General features: G+C 39.7%; 1 protein-coding gene across 2 annotated transcripts in view; it reads right to left on the reverse strand.

Annotated features, from left to right (window-relative positions):
* Positions 1–1,789: 1,789 nt before the first annotated feature.
* PPP1R21 (protein phosphatase 1 regulatory subunit 21) overlaps positions 1,790–16,794 on the reverse strand; it is a 59,656-nt gene continuing 44,651 nt past the window's right edge. The window contains exons 16-22 of one of the 2 annotated variants that reach the window (XM_058551278.1): positions 16,086–16,178; positions 13,112–13,354; positions 9,778–9,810; positions 8,475–8,591; positions 6,202–6,300; positions 4,735–4,863; positions 1,790–2,434 (exon numbers count right to left, since the gene is read on the reverse strand). In XM_058551278.1, coding sequence (XP_058407261.1) covers positions 2,405–2,434; positions 4,735–4,863; positions 6,202–6,300; positions 8,475–8,591; positions 9,778–9,810; positions 13,112–13,354; positions 16,086–16,178 — 744 coding nt within the window. In that variant the 3' untranslated portion in view covers positions 1,790–2,404. The remainder of the gene's footprint in view (positions 2,435–4,734; positions 4,864–6,201; positions 6,301–8,474; positions 8,592–9,777; positions 9,811–13,111; positions 13,355–16,085; positions 16,179–16,794) is intronic. The other variant, XM_058551279.1, reaches the window with a different exon arrangement.

Here is a 16,794-nt window from a genome sequence, read left to right on the forward strand (position 1 = left end):
ACTACTGGACCGTGCCCAGCAGGCGCTGAGGAGCCATGGCGAAGGCTTTCCATCAGGAAAATGGCTCTGCTGAGATAGGTTTTAGAAAATGGTCTGGTAAAACGGGTGGAAGGTCTGGAGTACAGGAAGACGAGATGTCTGGACAACAGGTAGCCAGGGCTCAATTCAAGAAGTAAGGAGAGGTTAGAATTGAGAGATACTGCAAAGGCAGGAAGATTCAATAAGACAAGATAACCACTGAGACGTACGAGGCGAGGAGGAATCAGAGGTGACTCCTAGGTCTCCAGCTAAGTTACAACTAGGTGGAAGCTAGCTGTTCCTCCCTTGGTCTTCCTCTCGGGCAAGTTTGTTCAGGCCAAAATCCTTAGCTTCATTTTCGACCCCTCTCTTTCTCTCACACTCCACATCCCGTCCAATCAACATTCATTCAACAAATAGTCACTGAATGCCAGGCAGGGCTCTAAGTTCAAGGACAGCAGTGAACAAACCAGATGAAGGCCTGCCTTCATGGAGCTCTATCTTCTGGAGGTGGAGACAAGCAATAAATAAGATAAATCCACAAAACATATTGTCTGTTGGATTAAGATAAGTAGAAGGAGTAAAATAAAGCAGAGAAGAGTAGTAGGAGTGTACGCGGAAGGAGTTGCAATTTTGGATAAATCTGTCAGCAAATCCTATCGACTCCATCCTCAAAATAAATGCAGAAACAGACTTCACACAACATCCACTGCCACCAGCCGGTCCAGGCCGCCATCATGTCTCAACAGCCTCCTATTGTTGCAGTGGCCTCCTAACTGGTCTCTGCTTCTACCCTTGCTCCCCTACAATCAATTCTCAAGATAGCGGCCAACAATTCCATTAAAACACAAGTCAGATGATGTCACTCTTTTGTCCAAAATCCTCCAAAAAAGGAATAGAAATAATAGACTAGAAATGCCAAAAGGGGTGTCACAGAACACAGAAATGCCAAGGCCTGGCAGGGGCTGGACACCCTGAGTTTATGGTGGAGTTGGTTGATGTTTCCATCACAGTGCCTGGGGGCCTAGGCACAGGTGCAGTGAGAACAGCTGGTTCAGTGACAGAGAATTGGAAATGAGCAGGTCACAGAAAACAGAAAGGGCAAAGGGGCTGGGGACTTGAAGGACCAGGAAAAATGGGACTGAGCTGACTCACCCAGAGATCCCCAGGCAGGATCCAAACACTTTCCTTACTGTGAGGACTGGGCATAACAGCCAGAGTCTCTCTCTATGGCAGACAGCCGAGGACATGCGCAGAGGCCAAGGACTGCACAGGGGAGCTTTATTCAGGTGAACCAGAATAACGCATTTTGGAAGGTGACTAGCAACTGCCTAGAGAAGAGGCTCAAGGGAGATGGAGCTGTGGTGGGGAGGAAGGGCTTTCAGGAACATCTCAACTAATCTGAGGACTTGAACAGGGGGTGAAATGGGTCTGTGCAAGCAACTCACTCAGAAGAAGGGAGCAATATATTTAGGACCTTGGGAATGGGGGTGCTAGGAGAGACACCACTGAGGTATACATTGAAATGACACAATGTTTATGAAATAAACCCAGGGGAGCCTGAAAGGGCTCAGGGCCCTTGCTTGAAGGATGGTTACAGGTTCCTCTCAAGGCAAAACTCAAAGCCTTATAAAGGATTAACCATACGATTATTCCAATTTGGGGAATTAGAAAGATTATATCTAAGTCAATTGGGATTTGGTAAATTGTGTAAAGCATACTTTAATAGGTTTCAGTTTCCTTTATCAAATTTTCATAGAGAGACTGAAAGTTTCATATAAGTACGAATTTATTGACATCAATTTCTTAAGCTATTATTCCAACACAGAGAGGATGCTGAAGAGCTGAAGACAATGATAATAAACCCACAAGATCTGAAGTTTGCAAGGCCCACTCCCTCCATGAGAGAGAGAGCGAGGGAATATATGAATAAGTCTTCAAAAAGAATCTGGAGACTGCTTTCAATTATAGCAAGAAGTAATGATAGTTTGACAATTTAAGCATTTTATCCAGAAACATATATCTATTTCATAGATACCAAATCAATTACCATATAATTGAGTTTGAAAATATACAAAATATTTGTTGTTCTTACATACTGAAATTAAAACCTAATTTTAAAAAGTGCACAGTAAAAACAGCGTAAGGAAACCTACGATACCCATGGTATGTGTACTGTTTTCCATTGTACTGTCAACATCAAATTCTGTATTTGCCTTACTGGTTACAAATATATTTTAAATGTTTCAAGGCCGTTCGCAACACTGACTACTTCACTAGGTCCCACAACACTCCAGCTTCCTGAAGGCGGCCAGCACTGGACGTGGAGTCTCCGCCCTGCAGCAGCAGCAGCTCTGGAAAGAAGTCGCCCACCAGTATGTGTCAACTATCGACTCTTGTTCTTTTTAGAATTTCCCTGTGCAAAGAAAAATATCAACAATAAGAACAAAAACTTCTAGAAAAATCACTGACACAGTTTAGAGGCCAAGCTGTCTGGAAGTCACATCTCCCTTACGAAAACTTTAGCTTCCAAGAGGGAGGGTAGCTGATGAGCTCGCATGGCTAACTTTTGTTCGTAATCGCAATTCAGTTTGTTAGTTTTAACTCTCCCCACTTTCTATGTCCGCGGCCCTGGGGGCTGAGGAGAGCCAATAGAGAAAGAAAAGAAAGTTGTCTTGGATGTATTAAACCTCAAACATTCATTTTGTCCCAAAGTCAAAGGAGTTTATAATTTCATGAAGGTGAGAAAAATTCTTTAGCCGAAACATGTTTCTGTGTTGTTTAAATAAGCACCTTTTAAAGGTCTTAATAGGTACTAATTTTGAATATGTGCCAACTAACACCCCAATGGCAATGACTATCTGTCAAAAGAAGCTCAGACACTGGTTGAGAACCAGTTAGGGGAAGATGTCTTAACTGATTCCCAATTCCCTCACACATGGAGATCTGGGCTTTCCAGTTTTGTGTAACTTTCCTTCTTTCTGGAGAAGTTCACTTTTTAGGAAAACATTCTAATTACATTCTTATACTCAACTATTAGATTCAAATACATTTTTTTCATGTAAGTGAGAAATGCTTGCAGAATACAAACATTAAGAGCAAGATAATAGCAAACCAATGGTTTCAGGATGTTTACTTAGTATCTAATGGAGACCATGTCAGCTCAGCCATAAGATGATGCTATAGCAATCTAAATTACTAATAAACGGGGGGGAGGGGGGTGAGCAAAATATAGGGATCATAGAATGATCAAAGAAAAGTTAACAATATAAACTTCAAAGTAAAGAATGATCTCTGACTCAGTGTTTTATTAATGACAGGTATTTTAAGGACAAGATTAAAAAGTTCTGAGAAGGCTTAAAAATTCCCTACTTCTAAAGTAGCTGCAATACAATTAATTACCTTCCAGACAATGAGCTTTGCTGTACTCAACGTTAACCCTTCTCAATTCAGAACCGAATGCCTCCTGAGCTCTGGAGTCTGAAAAGTTTCCCTATAATCACTGCTACTTCTTTTCAAATGCAAGCTGCTAAAGCAGGCTTTCTCACACCACTCACACTAATGTGTGTGCTTTCTGCATGTGTTAGCTACTGCCCTGCTGGGACAGCAAGAGGCGAAAAGGGGTAAAGGAGGCATTCTTCAAGAGGACCAACCTCCCACCCCTTACCTCCAAGCTCAAGTTTCCCAAAGCACAAATAACTGGAGAACCATAATCAGAACCACATTGGCTGGTTACAATCATCAAAAGATGTCCCAGAAAAGCATCATGGACACTCTCTGAAGCAGCCAGATGCCAATCAATATCATAAAACTACACTGAGAAGCAAAATTATATAATGCAGGTTCCAATGCATTAACATGATCTATTTTCCAAGGAGACACCAACGGAGCAGAATGCTGCTTTGCACTACCACTAGCAGATGCTAAAATAAAGCTCTGGTTTGTTCATCTCTATTACCTCCCCAGTGCTAGCACATAGCAGGAACTCAATGAACGCCTGCTGGATCAATAGGGGCAGCAGCGGATTTCAAAGCACAAGACTGGAGACAGTAAACCCAGGCTGGTGGTGGTACAGTACTGTCTGAGTTACCAGAATGTACCAAGCATCTGAGATGATGAATGGAATCAAGTCCCTGGCCTCCTGAAGCCCACCTTTCATGGTAAACGAGTATGTTTATTATTATTACAAAGAGACATGATACATAGATATGCATTTCAACATAAAAATACTACCAATATCTACTGACCACCGCTTGGACAAGCAGAGGCTTTACGGGAAATGAAATCAATGAAATTTTTGGAATTAAAAGGACAAGACATTCCTAGGTTATATGAATGTGTATGAGAATAAGTTTGCTAACGGTTATCCTTCAAAAGCAACATTTTAGATTCATATAAATAAAGAGTAATCCCCCTTATAAATAAACCCTCTAAGTCCCCCTAACTGATACAACAGTAGCAGAAAAGCCAAAAATGCCAAAAAGCAAGGGACACAGTATTAGGGTCTCAGAGGTCAGACCTTCTCTTAACTTATAACCCAAACAATCTTAATTTGACTTTGGATAAGAGGACAAGTGATATTAAGAAAAATGATTTATAAACACTTTAAATCTCTTAACCTTTTGCTCCTGAAATGCAGAACAATGAAATACCTTATATTAAATACATTATATATTAAATATTACGTTGCAGAGAGACTCCTCCCCCCCTCCATACCTTACTGGACATCTTCAGTGTGTCAATCTCTTCTCTCTGTTTAGATAACGTCTCATTCATGCTGCACAGGTGGTCACTCATCATACTTAACTGATCCTCATAACTCCTCTTGGTAGTTGTCAGTTCATCCTAAATGGCGAAAGAAAAGAGGAGAAAAAAGAAAACTCAAAACCCCCTAGTCATACCACTCTAAAGCTTTTGTAATTTATAAAAAAAATTTTGCAAAAGCAACCTACCAAGATGACCTATCTGATCAATTAACATGAAGGTTAAGCCACAGGCCCAACAAGAGAACAAAGCTAAAAGAAATGCGGAAAAAGTTTTTCTCAGCCTTCAAAATATGTTCTGAATTTCTTCATAAAAATGAGAGTTTTCTGGGCCGGCCCGGTGGCTTAGCGGTTAAGTGCACGCACTCCGCTACTGGCGGCCCGGGTTAGGATCCCGGGCGCGCACCGACGCACCACTTCTCCAGCGGTGATGAGGCCATGTCCCACATACAGCAACTAGAGGGATGTGCAGCTATGACATACAACTATCTACTGGGGCCTTGGGGGGAAAAAAAAAAGGAGGAGGATTGGCAATAGATGTTAGCTCAGAGCTGGTCTTCCTCAGCAAAAAGAGGAGGATTAGCATGGATGTTAGCTCAGGGCTTATCTTCCTCACACACACACACACAAAAATGAGAGTTTCCTTCTATGCCAGGTATAGAATTGTCACAAAAAACAAGAGGGCTACATGATCTTTCCAAATCCCCTCAGGTTTCCAAGCCTTTGGTGATGTGGGGAAGTCTGTCTCTGGCACAATCCCACCATCCCAACACCTCATGGCCCACCGCCCTCAGGGCAGGACCCTCCCTGGAAGAATTTGTCTCTCTTTCCATCTCTCACACACTCTGGCCTCTTAATATCTAATCCTGTGCTCTTAGCTAATCTGATAAACTAATCTGAAACTAGGAAGAAGTGGGTGGTGCTGTGCTAATGTACTTTTTCTTTGCCTGTATCATGTTTATATTTAATAGAGGCTTTCTGGAAACGAGGCTTTAAAACAAAGCAGTAAGTAGGAATATTTTGCAGCCCTACCTTTCAGTTTAGGTCAGTTGTATGAATCAGTAAAGAGAAGGAACAGAGCACTGGGAATAGAATAAGCCCTACAGCCCCCCATGATGGAGAATAACAGGGAGGAGGAGAAAAAAGGAAGGACTATGGGTAAGTGTTATTTAAGGAAATGCTGACTACAAAACTATTTAAAATTAAAATCAAGTCAGAGAACAAACAATACAACCACTTTTTGCCTGACATCTTTAAAATGAGTTAGAAATAAAGTGGTTAGAAAAATGTATGTCTAGAGGTCAATGCCACTACTTAGAAAGGAAATGCTCACTTTGCTGCCCAAGAATTCTTAATGACATAAAAACATACTAATTTCAAAAACACATTAAAACTGCTAAGGTAACACTCACGAACTCACCTGAAGTCTGCTGATGTTCTGACTGGCGACTTTCATCTCTTCTGTCAGTGCCTCTTTAGACTTCTCAGCCAAGGCCAGTCTTTTAGAGAGTGCTCGGCACTGTTAAATCAGAAAACATCCCATTATCCCAGGCAGCATTTCCCAAAGGCAAATTTACCAGAAAACAATCCCTAAAGCCAAAAGCCTGTCTTCCCTCTCTCCCTCCCTCCACAAATATCTCTTGAATACCTACAAGCCTTGTCCCACACATTAGCATACACATAAGGAAGACATGGTCTCCACTCTCATCATTTTAACAAGGAAAAAAAAAAGTCTACTAACCCAAACTTATCATTATTTTTTTTTCCTAGCTCTAGCCTGATGACCAGCAGTTACAAAAACATGAGAAGTTTTCACATTTACCCAGGATTCATTTACACTCACTCCAAATGAGAAAGGAAATGGTTATTTCAAAAGTTAGCAGTGGCTTCTGACCATGCAACATGGATCCTAAGATACTTTTCTGGTGTTTTAAGTCCTTTATTAGAGACCACATTCATCACAGGAACGATTAGAGCTTGACAGTCCTACTCTACAGATTATGCTCTCTCTACAAGAAAAAAAACTAAGTGTAGGACTATGAAGCTTCCAGCTGCTTTCTCTGGGGGTTCTACCAAACCTTGACCATACGGAGACAGAGTAGATCAAGAAGAAAAAAGAAAAATTCTATTTCACACTGTTGTTCAAAGAGGGTGTGCCATTAAAAGGATCACTAAACTTTCTGATAAGGCCCTGAGACTGACAAGGAGGATCCGTTGAGACATATTTGAATGCTGTGTTGACATCAGAGGCTCAGACTAACCATTCCAGTAAAGCTGTACAGGGGGTCACCACTTCCTGTTTACAGACAAGGAAAAACTAGGACAACTTATAAATTCTTGTATCACAATTGTGCTGAAGACATTTACTAAGATAAGCAAATCTCTTGGAAATAAAACAGCCTCAAAAAATCCCCTGTTGCTCATTTCATTCCTCATAAGAGAATTTCAGGAAAGTTCAGCCAACCAAATCAACTACCCTCGATTAATCAAACATCTACTGTGTGTTCAGCACTGAACCTGAAAAAGAGGGAGAGAGTTTTATAAGGCATGGGTCCTTATGAAGAGGACAGTCAAGTCTGGGGCATAACTCAGAAGGCAGTTAGGGATCCAAACAAGTACACGATTCTGTGCTGCACCGCAGGGCTCAGATGACGCGTACCACAGCGGTTCCACTGTAGGTCATCCTGGCTGTCCTCCCCATTCTCTACAGCCCAACGAGCTGTCACTGTCAACCAACTATCAAACATGTAAGCAATGGCTGCTTGTGAACAACACTGAGCTGGGCACATCATTTATCTTAGCAGGAAAGAAGAAGCAAAGCTTCTAGCAACTGGCCTCCTCTCAACCCCTCCATCTCCACAGTATAGGAGAAAATCACAAAGTCAGGTCCCAATAAGTGTGTTGTCTTTTCTTTTTCAATTTCTTTAACAATTTTAAGCATCATAATTCTCCATCTGCCATCTATAACTGACCTTTTAATATAAAGTTTCAAATCAGAGACCATACAGGTATTCTTAAATGTTGGGCGACATCCATTCTATCTTATCATTTGTTTCGTACTCTTTGATAGCTGTACTTTCTTCCTCCATTTTCTCCCCTTCTAATCTATGAATTACGTATAATTTAATTGATTGTCTTGCATAGTGTTTTTCTAATTCTCTTAAGAAAATGAATTGTTTCGTGAAGGAAGAAGAAAATGTAACAAAAAGTAAGATTTTATATCTTTTAAAAGTCGAAAAAGGTTAATTTTTCATTTTATCATTTACAGGAATTCATTTTCACAAATTGTCAGAGAATATTTTTTTTTAAAAAAAAGGCATATTTTGCTTTCTCATTTCCCTACATGAAAATTCCTTCACTTATGAATGTCTACCTGTCTATAACTCTCTAAAACAAGTATGTAATTTGTAATAATAATGCTCCAAAACATACATTATGTGACCATAGGAAAGGCTACCTATTAGTCTCTCAACATCTTTCAATAACTTGGAAATGACAAATCAGTCCTATATTTATTGAAATGAAGATTTTTAGTTGGTATATAGATCAATCAATATGAGCTCCAAACAAATTCATATGCACGCACAGATAACTGACTTCTCTCTTCTAGTGAATAGCAGGAGACCAGGACAGTGACCTAATTCCTAAAGGGGTTAGGAAAAAACCACTAAATCTAATTAACTCTCCACTCACCTCAGCATAAAAATGCACTGACTTACTGTCAGCCAGTTGCAGTTGAGACGTCAGTTCCACTATCCTCGCCATGTAGTGATTTTTAATTAAGTCTTCACGAGATTCCACATCTGGAATCTAAATAGACACACATAACTAAATAAATAAATGCCAGTAAGATGAAGCAGTTTCAGAAAAAAACATTAACATCACTTTAGAAAAAAGAAAGACAACATTTTGTACATTTTCATTTGAAATTGGATGGGAAATCATAGTTTTCCTACCCCTTTAAGAAACCTCAAACAGGCAGGTAAATGTATATTTCAAATTTCTTTTATTCAGCATCCTGCCCATCTCAGAGTGAAGCTGTGGCTTTAAGAGAACAGAGCAGACGTGAAGTACTAGGAAGCCCAGTACCACTGGGGCCATGTCCCTCCGTCTGGCTTTTATTAGCCACAAATCTGACTTTCAAAATCTCCATCTGTCTGACTCCTGTGTCCTCCTCTGATTAGAAGAGGGCAGAGGAAAAGGGAGCATTTACTGGAACCCCTAAAATCTGAACATTCTTTTTCCCCTAAATTATCTTAAGAGAGCTCTAATGCTCTTAAACATACTAACAAATTAAACTATTTCTGTAATGAACAGTTTATGACCCTTGTGCCAGACTAGTATTTCTTCTAGTTACTCTAGCAATGACACACTATTGAGTTTAGTTTAAAAATATATGCAGAAATTCAAGATTACCTAAAGTGTAAGGCCAATAAAGACTCAAAAAATTTACCAACCTACTTGAACTATATTTACCAGCTCGCCATACTGAGTGGTAAGCTGAATGACTTCAGCGTTCTCTGAATGTTTATAAAATTACATCTTATAATATTTCAAAACTCAAATGTGCAAACCTATCTGACAAGCCAAATCCAACCTGGGTTCACTCACTCGAGGGCTGGAAAGAACTAGCAAGCACACTGTTCGTCAAGGCCCTGAAAAGCCCTGCTTTCCCAGCCTGCCCACTGGGAGGGCTAACGGCTCTCAGCCTCACGCGGCATGCCAGCGAGCTGATTGCCGAGTTCACGCCACACCTTGTCAAACTGCCAAGTCAGGTTATTCAACAAGGCAATTATAAAAACAGGCTATAATTTGTTGGTGACAGTTAAAATAGAACCAGAGAGAAAAGCAACATGGATCCACTGATGGAGGGGGAAAACACTGGCTCCACATTGCTAGAATTGTCCGAAAACACAATTAGACTTTTGCAGGACTTTGTCACAAACGTGCAGCCAGATATTTACTAACAAACAACATGATGCCAAGCACACATTACCTCACTGTCAGATGTCCTGGTTAAAATCCCAATCTAGAACATAACGGAAAAAAATCTTTAGAACAGATTGTTTACACTTCAAACACAATAGTTTAAACACTTGTAATATTTTCTCTTCTCAGTTCATACTGTTATTTTTAGCCTGACAAGTTTTTTGTCCAGTGCAGTGGCCCTCTTCTGATTCCTGTTTTGTTTTGTTTCTTTTTTTTGGTGAGGAAGATTGTCACTGAGCTAACATCTGTGTCAGCCTTCCTCTATTTTGTATTCGGGACACTGCCACAGCATGGCTTGATGAGTGGTGTGTAGGTCCACGCCTGGGATTGGAACCCGTGAACCCCGGGCCACTGAGGCGGAGCATGTGAACTTAACTACTACACCACCGGGCTGGCCCCTCTGTTCATACTGTTTTAAAGCTCACCAGGAGTGGAGTAATAGAAGAGCACCCTCTGATGGTCTTTTACTACAAGGAAGCGGTACCTGCAGATGGTAACTACATTCGCTATTTCTGCCATGAGGCAGTAATGGATAACGGCCATCACTATTTCCTCTATCAAAATGCTGTTAACCATTTTCACTGAAATCCAACAAATTGTCTGGGGAGAGAGAGGAAGAACAGCTTTTGACGCATCTTGTCATTTCCACACCTATTTCCAAAGCAGTAGACATGAAGGGGTAAAGATAGTTTTATAGTGACCATAATAACTAATAACTAAGCATTCCAAACAGAATACACAAATAAATACTTTGGCTGAAAATTCAAAAAGAGATAGAAGAAATATACCTTTGATACAATGTTATTATGACATTAGTAAGTATGAATTTCAGATTTAAATTAATGAAAAAGAATATAATTTTAGACACATTAAAGGCTGTCAGGTTTTTAAAGCTTGCCTTTGTGGATTAAGATTTCAAAAATCTTAATGAATCCTGAAATCTTTCATGAATACTGATTTCAGAATTGTTCAAGGTGGCTGGGCACAACAACTTAAAAAAACTATCGGAAACTCAGTTTCAATGGACTCTGTTAATCAGAGATGATGCCCCATAGTTTTCACAGATTCTAAAAAGTATCCTCAAGAGTATTACTCTGAACAGTGAGCAGTATATCAACTGAATGTGTGCTAATGAATGTTATGCCCACCTAGCTGTAAAAGAATCTTTTATAAGACTTTTTTTGTAGAAGAGCCATAATTTTCTACTCAATGAAGCAGGAGTAGCAATTAGTCTTGCTCTTTCAGTTAAAAACTGTTTACAGTAACATGGCCATCATTTGATTTTATATATTCAAACATGACTACATTTGGCATCTATTCTGCCTCCCCACCCTCACCTCACTTCTGGGTTACGGTTTGAGAATGTGGGACAGCACACAGCTCCTCTGTACAGATGTCTATCCAAGCTCTTCTTTCATTACATTGAAAGCAACTAAGGGAGGGAATAGATTCCACTATAGAGATTAGACTGTGAAAAAGAAAGGAGGCCGAGCACGTCTTGGGTCTCTGATCCCAACCATCAAAGACAATGCCCGAAACGGGGGTTCACGGAAAACGTGGCAAATGTGGCATTTCAACTATACTTTAAATGAGAAGGGATAAAAAGAAAGGCTGAAAAGTGCAAACATCAAGAAGGCAGAAAATGCCATCTCTTTTTATCTCTATTGTCTCCAGGTCATTTTTGGCAAGAATCTACTGTGTGTAGAAGGGAAGGAGAGTTATGTGGTGAGACCCTTCTCTCAGCCTGAAATACTCTTCTCCTGCCTTAGACTGCTGCTCACTTTTGAAACACACTCATGGTACCTCTTCTATGATGTCCTCCTCGAGCCCTCCAGGGACCTTCTCTGAGATCCCATAGCACTCTGTACAGGGGTCACTATAGGATCATCCTGTGAGCATGGTGTCCATTCAAGTCAAAACTCTGAGAAGTTTGGTTTATGTTTTTCGCTGTTCTAAAAATTTTAATTTTTTTTTTCCTCCCCTATATTTTATTACAAAAATTTTCAAACATACAGAAAGTTGGGGAAAAAATACAATAAACATCTGTATATCCACAATCTACATTCAATACTTAACATTTTGCTACATTTGCTTTATTTATCTGTATGTATATATTTTTTCTGAACAATCTGAAAGTAAATTGTAGACATTACGATACCTCACCCTAAGTACTTTGGCATTTATTGCCAAAAATTAAGATATTCTCCTAAATAATCAGAATACCATTATCACACCTAGGAAAATTAACAATAATCCAAGTTTCTGACCCTGTTAAGGTGCAATAAGGTCTGTATACGTCTTGAAAATAAAAGTTGGCTTGTATATTTTACCACCAGGTATGTTCTGAATCAGATGCAAGGTAAATATGAGAAGAACCATGACTTGCTCTTCAATAGCATCAGTGAGCTACAGGGATAAAGTCGCATGCCTTAGGACAAGACCTTCAAGAAGTGCTATGGCTCTCCTCAAGTTCCTTGAGAAGTGCTTGGAAAAATACACCTAATGAGACCCTTCTGATTATGAGAGGTTTGTTTTTCCTTCCTGATTTCTCTTTTCCTAGATTTTCTAATTTTTTTTTACAGTGGGCCAACTATAATTAGAAAACTTTTCTCAAAGTACTTTGAATTCTATAACTCCAATGGAGATGTTTCTTCACCTTCTAAGTCACTACAGTTAAATATAAAGTTGCAAGATAACCTGCCAGTATACTGCCTTACGAGATATAATTAGCCTGATGGGTTTCTTGTATTATATGTATGTCGTAAAGCTTTATACTACCTAGGAATATACCATATAATTGGTTAAAAATGGTATTTGTGGTCATTTCTATAAAAAGTTAGGCATTTAGCCCTTGGTCAGAAAAATAATCCCATATTATAAATGCTTTTAAGGAAAAACAGAATCACCTTTAATTTGACTTACTGTATCTCCTCCAGGAACACAGCCCTCAGGGGAAGTCTCAGATAAAATCAAAAGGAATTTAATGGAGTTGCTTCTCCCTCCCCCGCCCCAAAGCCCCAGTAGATAGTTGTATGTCATAGTTGCACATCCTTCTAGTTGCTGTATGTGGGACTCGGCCTCAGCATGGCCGGAGAAGCGGCGCATCGGTGCGCGCCCGGGATCTGAACCCGGGCCGCCAGTAGTGGAGCACACGCACTTAACCGCTAAGCCACAGGGCCGGCCCTGGAGATGCTTTTTGAAGGAGGCATCCTGCTTACCAACCTGCTTTTTCTAGAGCACGTGGATTATTCCTGTTATAAACTGATGTGTAATTTAGATGCTTAACATTGAACACTAGGTTAGATCCTCACCAATTAGCAGTGAAAAAAGAAGACACTTACCAGACTGGTGCTGTGGACGGGCTCCAGCACAGACTTGGCTGAGGCTTCCTCCTGGCCCACAGCATTCAGCACGGTGGCGTTTTCCTGGGCCAGCCCAACCACTTGCCCACCACTTGTACTCTTCAGCTTGTCTGCAATTCGCTGGTTTTCTTTTTCCAGCTTGATTTTGGCTAATTGTGCTTCCAACATCCAATGTTCTTTTTCCTGCTCCAGTTTAGAAATCTTCTCCAAACTCTGCTGAACCTTGAAAGCAACAGAGAGTTCTGCACCTTAGAGGATGATGCAGACAGAACTTAGCGGCCAAAAAATACTTTACAGAATATAAACCAAAAGTACTTCACAGAAGTGAAAACGAAAAAGCTTGACCCTGGAATAGGGAAAGATTTATTAAATGGGATATAAAAAGCATAACCACATATTGAGAAATTGACCTACAGTAAAATCAAAAATCTCTATTCATGGTATCATTAAAAGAGTGAAAAGGAAAGCCATAAAGTGGAAGAAGAAGCCTGTATCCAACAGAAGACTAATATCCAGAACATTCTCTACAAATGAATAAGAAAAAGACAGACAACCCAATAGGGAAATAGAAAAAAACAAAAAAAGAAGAAGACTTGAACAGGCACTTGAACAAGACTATAAGCATAAAAAGAAAGGTACTCAATGTCACTATTTATCAAGGAAAAGCAATTTAAAACCCACCCAAATGACTAAAATAAAAAAGAAAGTACAAAAGTGGGCATGTTTGTGGAGTAACTGGAACTATCATATAGTGCTGAGAGGAGTGGAATTTGGGACAAACACTTGGAAAAACTATTTGGCAGGATCTTTTAAAACTGAGCATATCATATCCTATGACCCAGCAATTCCACTTCTAGGTATATACCCAGTAGAAATGCATGCATGTTTACCAAGACATGGTAAATAAGAATAAATAAGAATGCTCATAACAGCACTAGGATAGTCAAACACTTGAAACTACCCAAATCCTCATAAGCAGTAAGAATGGATAAATAATGTATATTCACACAATACACTACTCAACTGCAATGAAAACAGATTACGACTACATATAAATGGATGAATATTACAAATATAATGTTGAATGAAAGAAGCCAGGCCTGAAAGAGTATATACTGCCTAACCTCATTTAATAAAAAGTTCAGTATCAGGCAACAAAACTAATCTATAGTGTTAGAATGCAGGATAGTGGTTCTCTCGGGGGGAGAGGAGAGTAGTAACTGGAAAGGGGCATGAGGAAGGCTTCTGGGGGCCCAATAATTGTTTTAAAGGTATACATTACATAAAAAAATGTTCTTTTTGGGGCCGGCCCCATGGGTTAGCGGTTAAGTGCGCGCGCTCTGCTGCTGGCGGCCCGGGTTTGGATCCCAGGCACGCACCGACATACCACTTGTCCGGCCATGCTGAGACAGCGTCCCATATACAGCAACTAGAAGGATGTGCAACTATGACATGCAACTGTCTACTAGGGCTTTGGGGAGAAAAAGGGGGAAAAAAAGGAGGAGGATTGGCATGGATGTTAGCTCAGGGCTGATCTTCCTCACAAAAAAACAAAATGTTCTTTTTTTTAAAATTTTATCTCACTGCTCGTTACATTACTGTGTTTACTTATGAAAATTCATTGGGCTATATATTAATTATTTGAATATTTTTCCTTAAGTATGCTATACTTCAATAAGAAGTTAAAAAAACTAATGCTCAGGGCAAATAAAAGCTTGAGAATTACATAAAAATAAAATCTTACAGTGAATTCCAAATGCTTTACTATCATTGTTGAGTAATTACCATGTACCACACACTGTTCATGGTACTTTCCTCTCATTATCCCACTGAAGCCTCCTAATAATCCTACAATCCTCAAATCTCAAAGAAGAGAACTAAAGCTCCCAGCAGCTCAACCACCTGCTATGCTAGCAAATGGCAAAACCAAGACCTGGGACCCCATCTGTCTAGCTCACAAGTCTGACTCTTTTCACTATATCACACTGCCTCGCATTGGCTTAATTCCTTACACAACCCTGAAAGGTAGATGTTATCCTCACCATAAAGAGGCAGCAAGTGAGACCCGGAGTGTTCATCAGACTAGCCTGCAGCTGGTCCATGGCAGGGGGGGAAAAGCAATAGCTTTGAAGTCAGACAATTCTGCCACTTACTAGCTACTTAGGGTACAACCTGCTTAATTTGTTTGAGCCTTACTTTCCTCACATAAAATAAGAAGAAAATCCAAAATCAATTTTTAAGGTATTCCACATTTTATTGTTTATCTCAGGAATTTTGTTTTTCAGGAATTATTCTGTGGATTAAATTTTTAGTTCCAACATCCTAGTACATTAATGTCAAAAAGATAAGTGATATGTGTCCAATGAAAATAAGATGAGCATGGACAAAATATTGTCTCAGATGAATTTATTTGTGTTCTCCTTCAAATAAATATTTCTAAAACTAAAAGCAAGCCAGGTGTTGAAGTGAATAAATCTCTGACAAAAGCTAAACTGGTGTCAGTTTGTACCAATTTCTGAAAAAGATAGTACCCCCTACCACCACCTGCCCCCCAAATTCAATTGACCAATTGAATATTAGAAATTTTTCATTCCTGCTCATTTAAGAAATAAAAATAACTCACTGAGTCTTTAGCCCCTCCCCCTTTTTTGCCTTGTTATTTCAGACATTTAAATCTAGTGCCTAAAGGGGAATTAATCATCATGGCCAAAGTGTGTTGATATTACTTTAGTGGCAATTATAACACCAACTGAATCAAAAGGACTTATTTAGAGTATCAATACATGTTTTTGAATGAATTATGTTTATCGTGCTTTTTAGCATGTGTTAAATAATTAATTTTACATGTTTACTTATATAGCCTTTTAAATCACTCCACGTATGTTAAAAACCTTCTCCAGGGGATTTAACATTTATGCTCTTTAACAGTACCATGATTCTCCAGAGGCCATACCTGCTGTGCAAGCCCTTCTCGACTTTCAGTAGAGCTGAGAAGGACCCGGCGGTTTGCCAGTGCTTCTTCATAAGGCACAGACTCCAAGAGGGGCTATGGAAAAAGCATCATAAGAATTAAAGAAAAAGATCGTGTCATTCCCCTGATCCTACACACGCAAATAAGAATGCTAAATGGAGTTCAATAATAAATTCAGATGTATGCCAACATAGACTCTTTCCTTTAATATATGTGAAACGGAACTTTTTTTAAAGAAAAATAATGAAGAGGGACTTGTTATTCCAGTTATAAGCTACACTAAAACCATATGGACTTGCACCAAAATAGACAGATGAAAGAAGAAGACAGAAAAACTAGAAACAGACAAAAACATACACAAAAATGTATTATGTGATGAATGTTGCATTTTTAAGTCAATGGAGAAAGGATAAACTGGATAAATGGTGTAAAGATAACCAGCTAATAATTTAGAAAAATAACTATTTAGATCCTTATTTCACACTTTATTTATTCTTTTCCCCCCGAGCCCCAGTAGATAGTTGTATGTCATAGTTGCACAGCCTTCTAGTTGCTGCATGTGGGACGCGGCCTCAGCATGGCTGGAGAAGCGGTGCCTCGGTGCGCGCCCAGATCCGAACCCAGATCCGAACCCGGGCCGCCAGCAGGGGAGCGCTAGCACTTAACCACTAAGCCACGGGGCCGGCCCGTT

Source organism: Diceros bicornis, chromosome 12 (genome assembly GCF_020826845.1).
Source record: "Diceros bicornis minor isolate mBicDic1 chromosome 12, mDicBic1.mat.cur, whole genome shotgun sequence".
Taxonomy (NCBI): domain Eukaryota; kingdom Metazoa; phylum Chordata; class Mammalia; order Perissodactyla; family Rhinocerotidae; genus Diceros; species Diceros bicornis.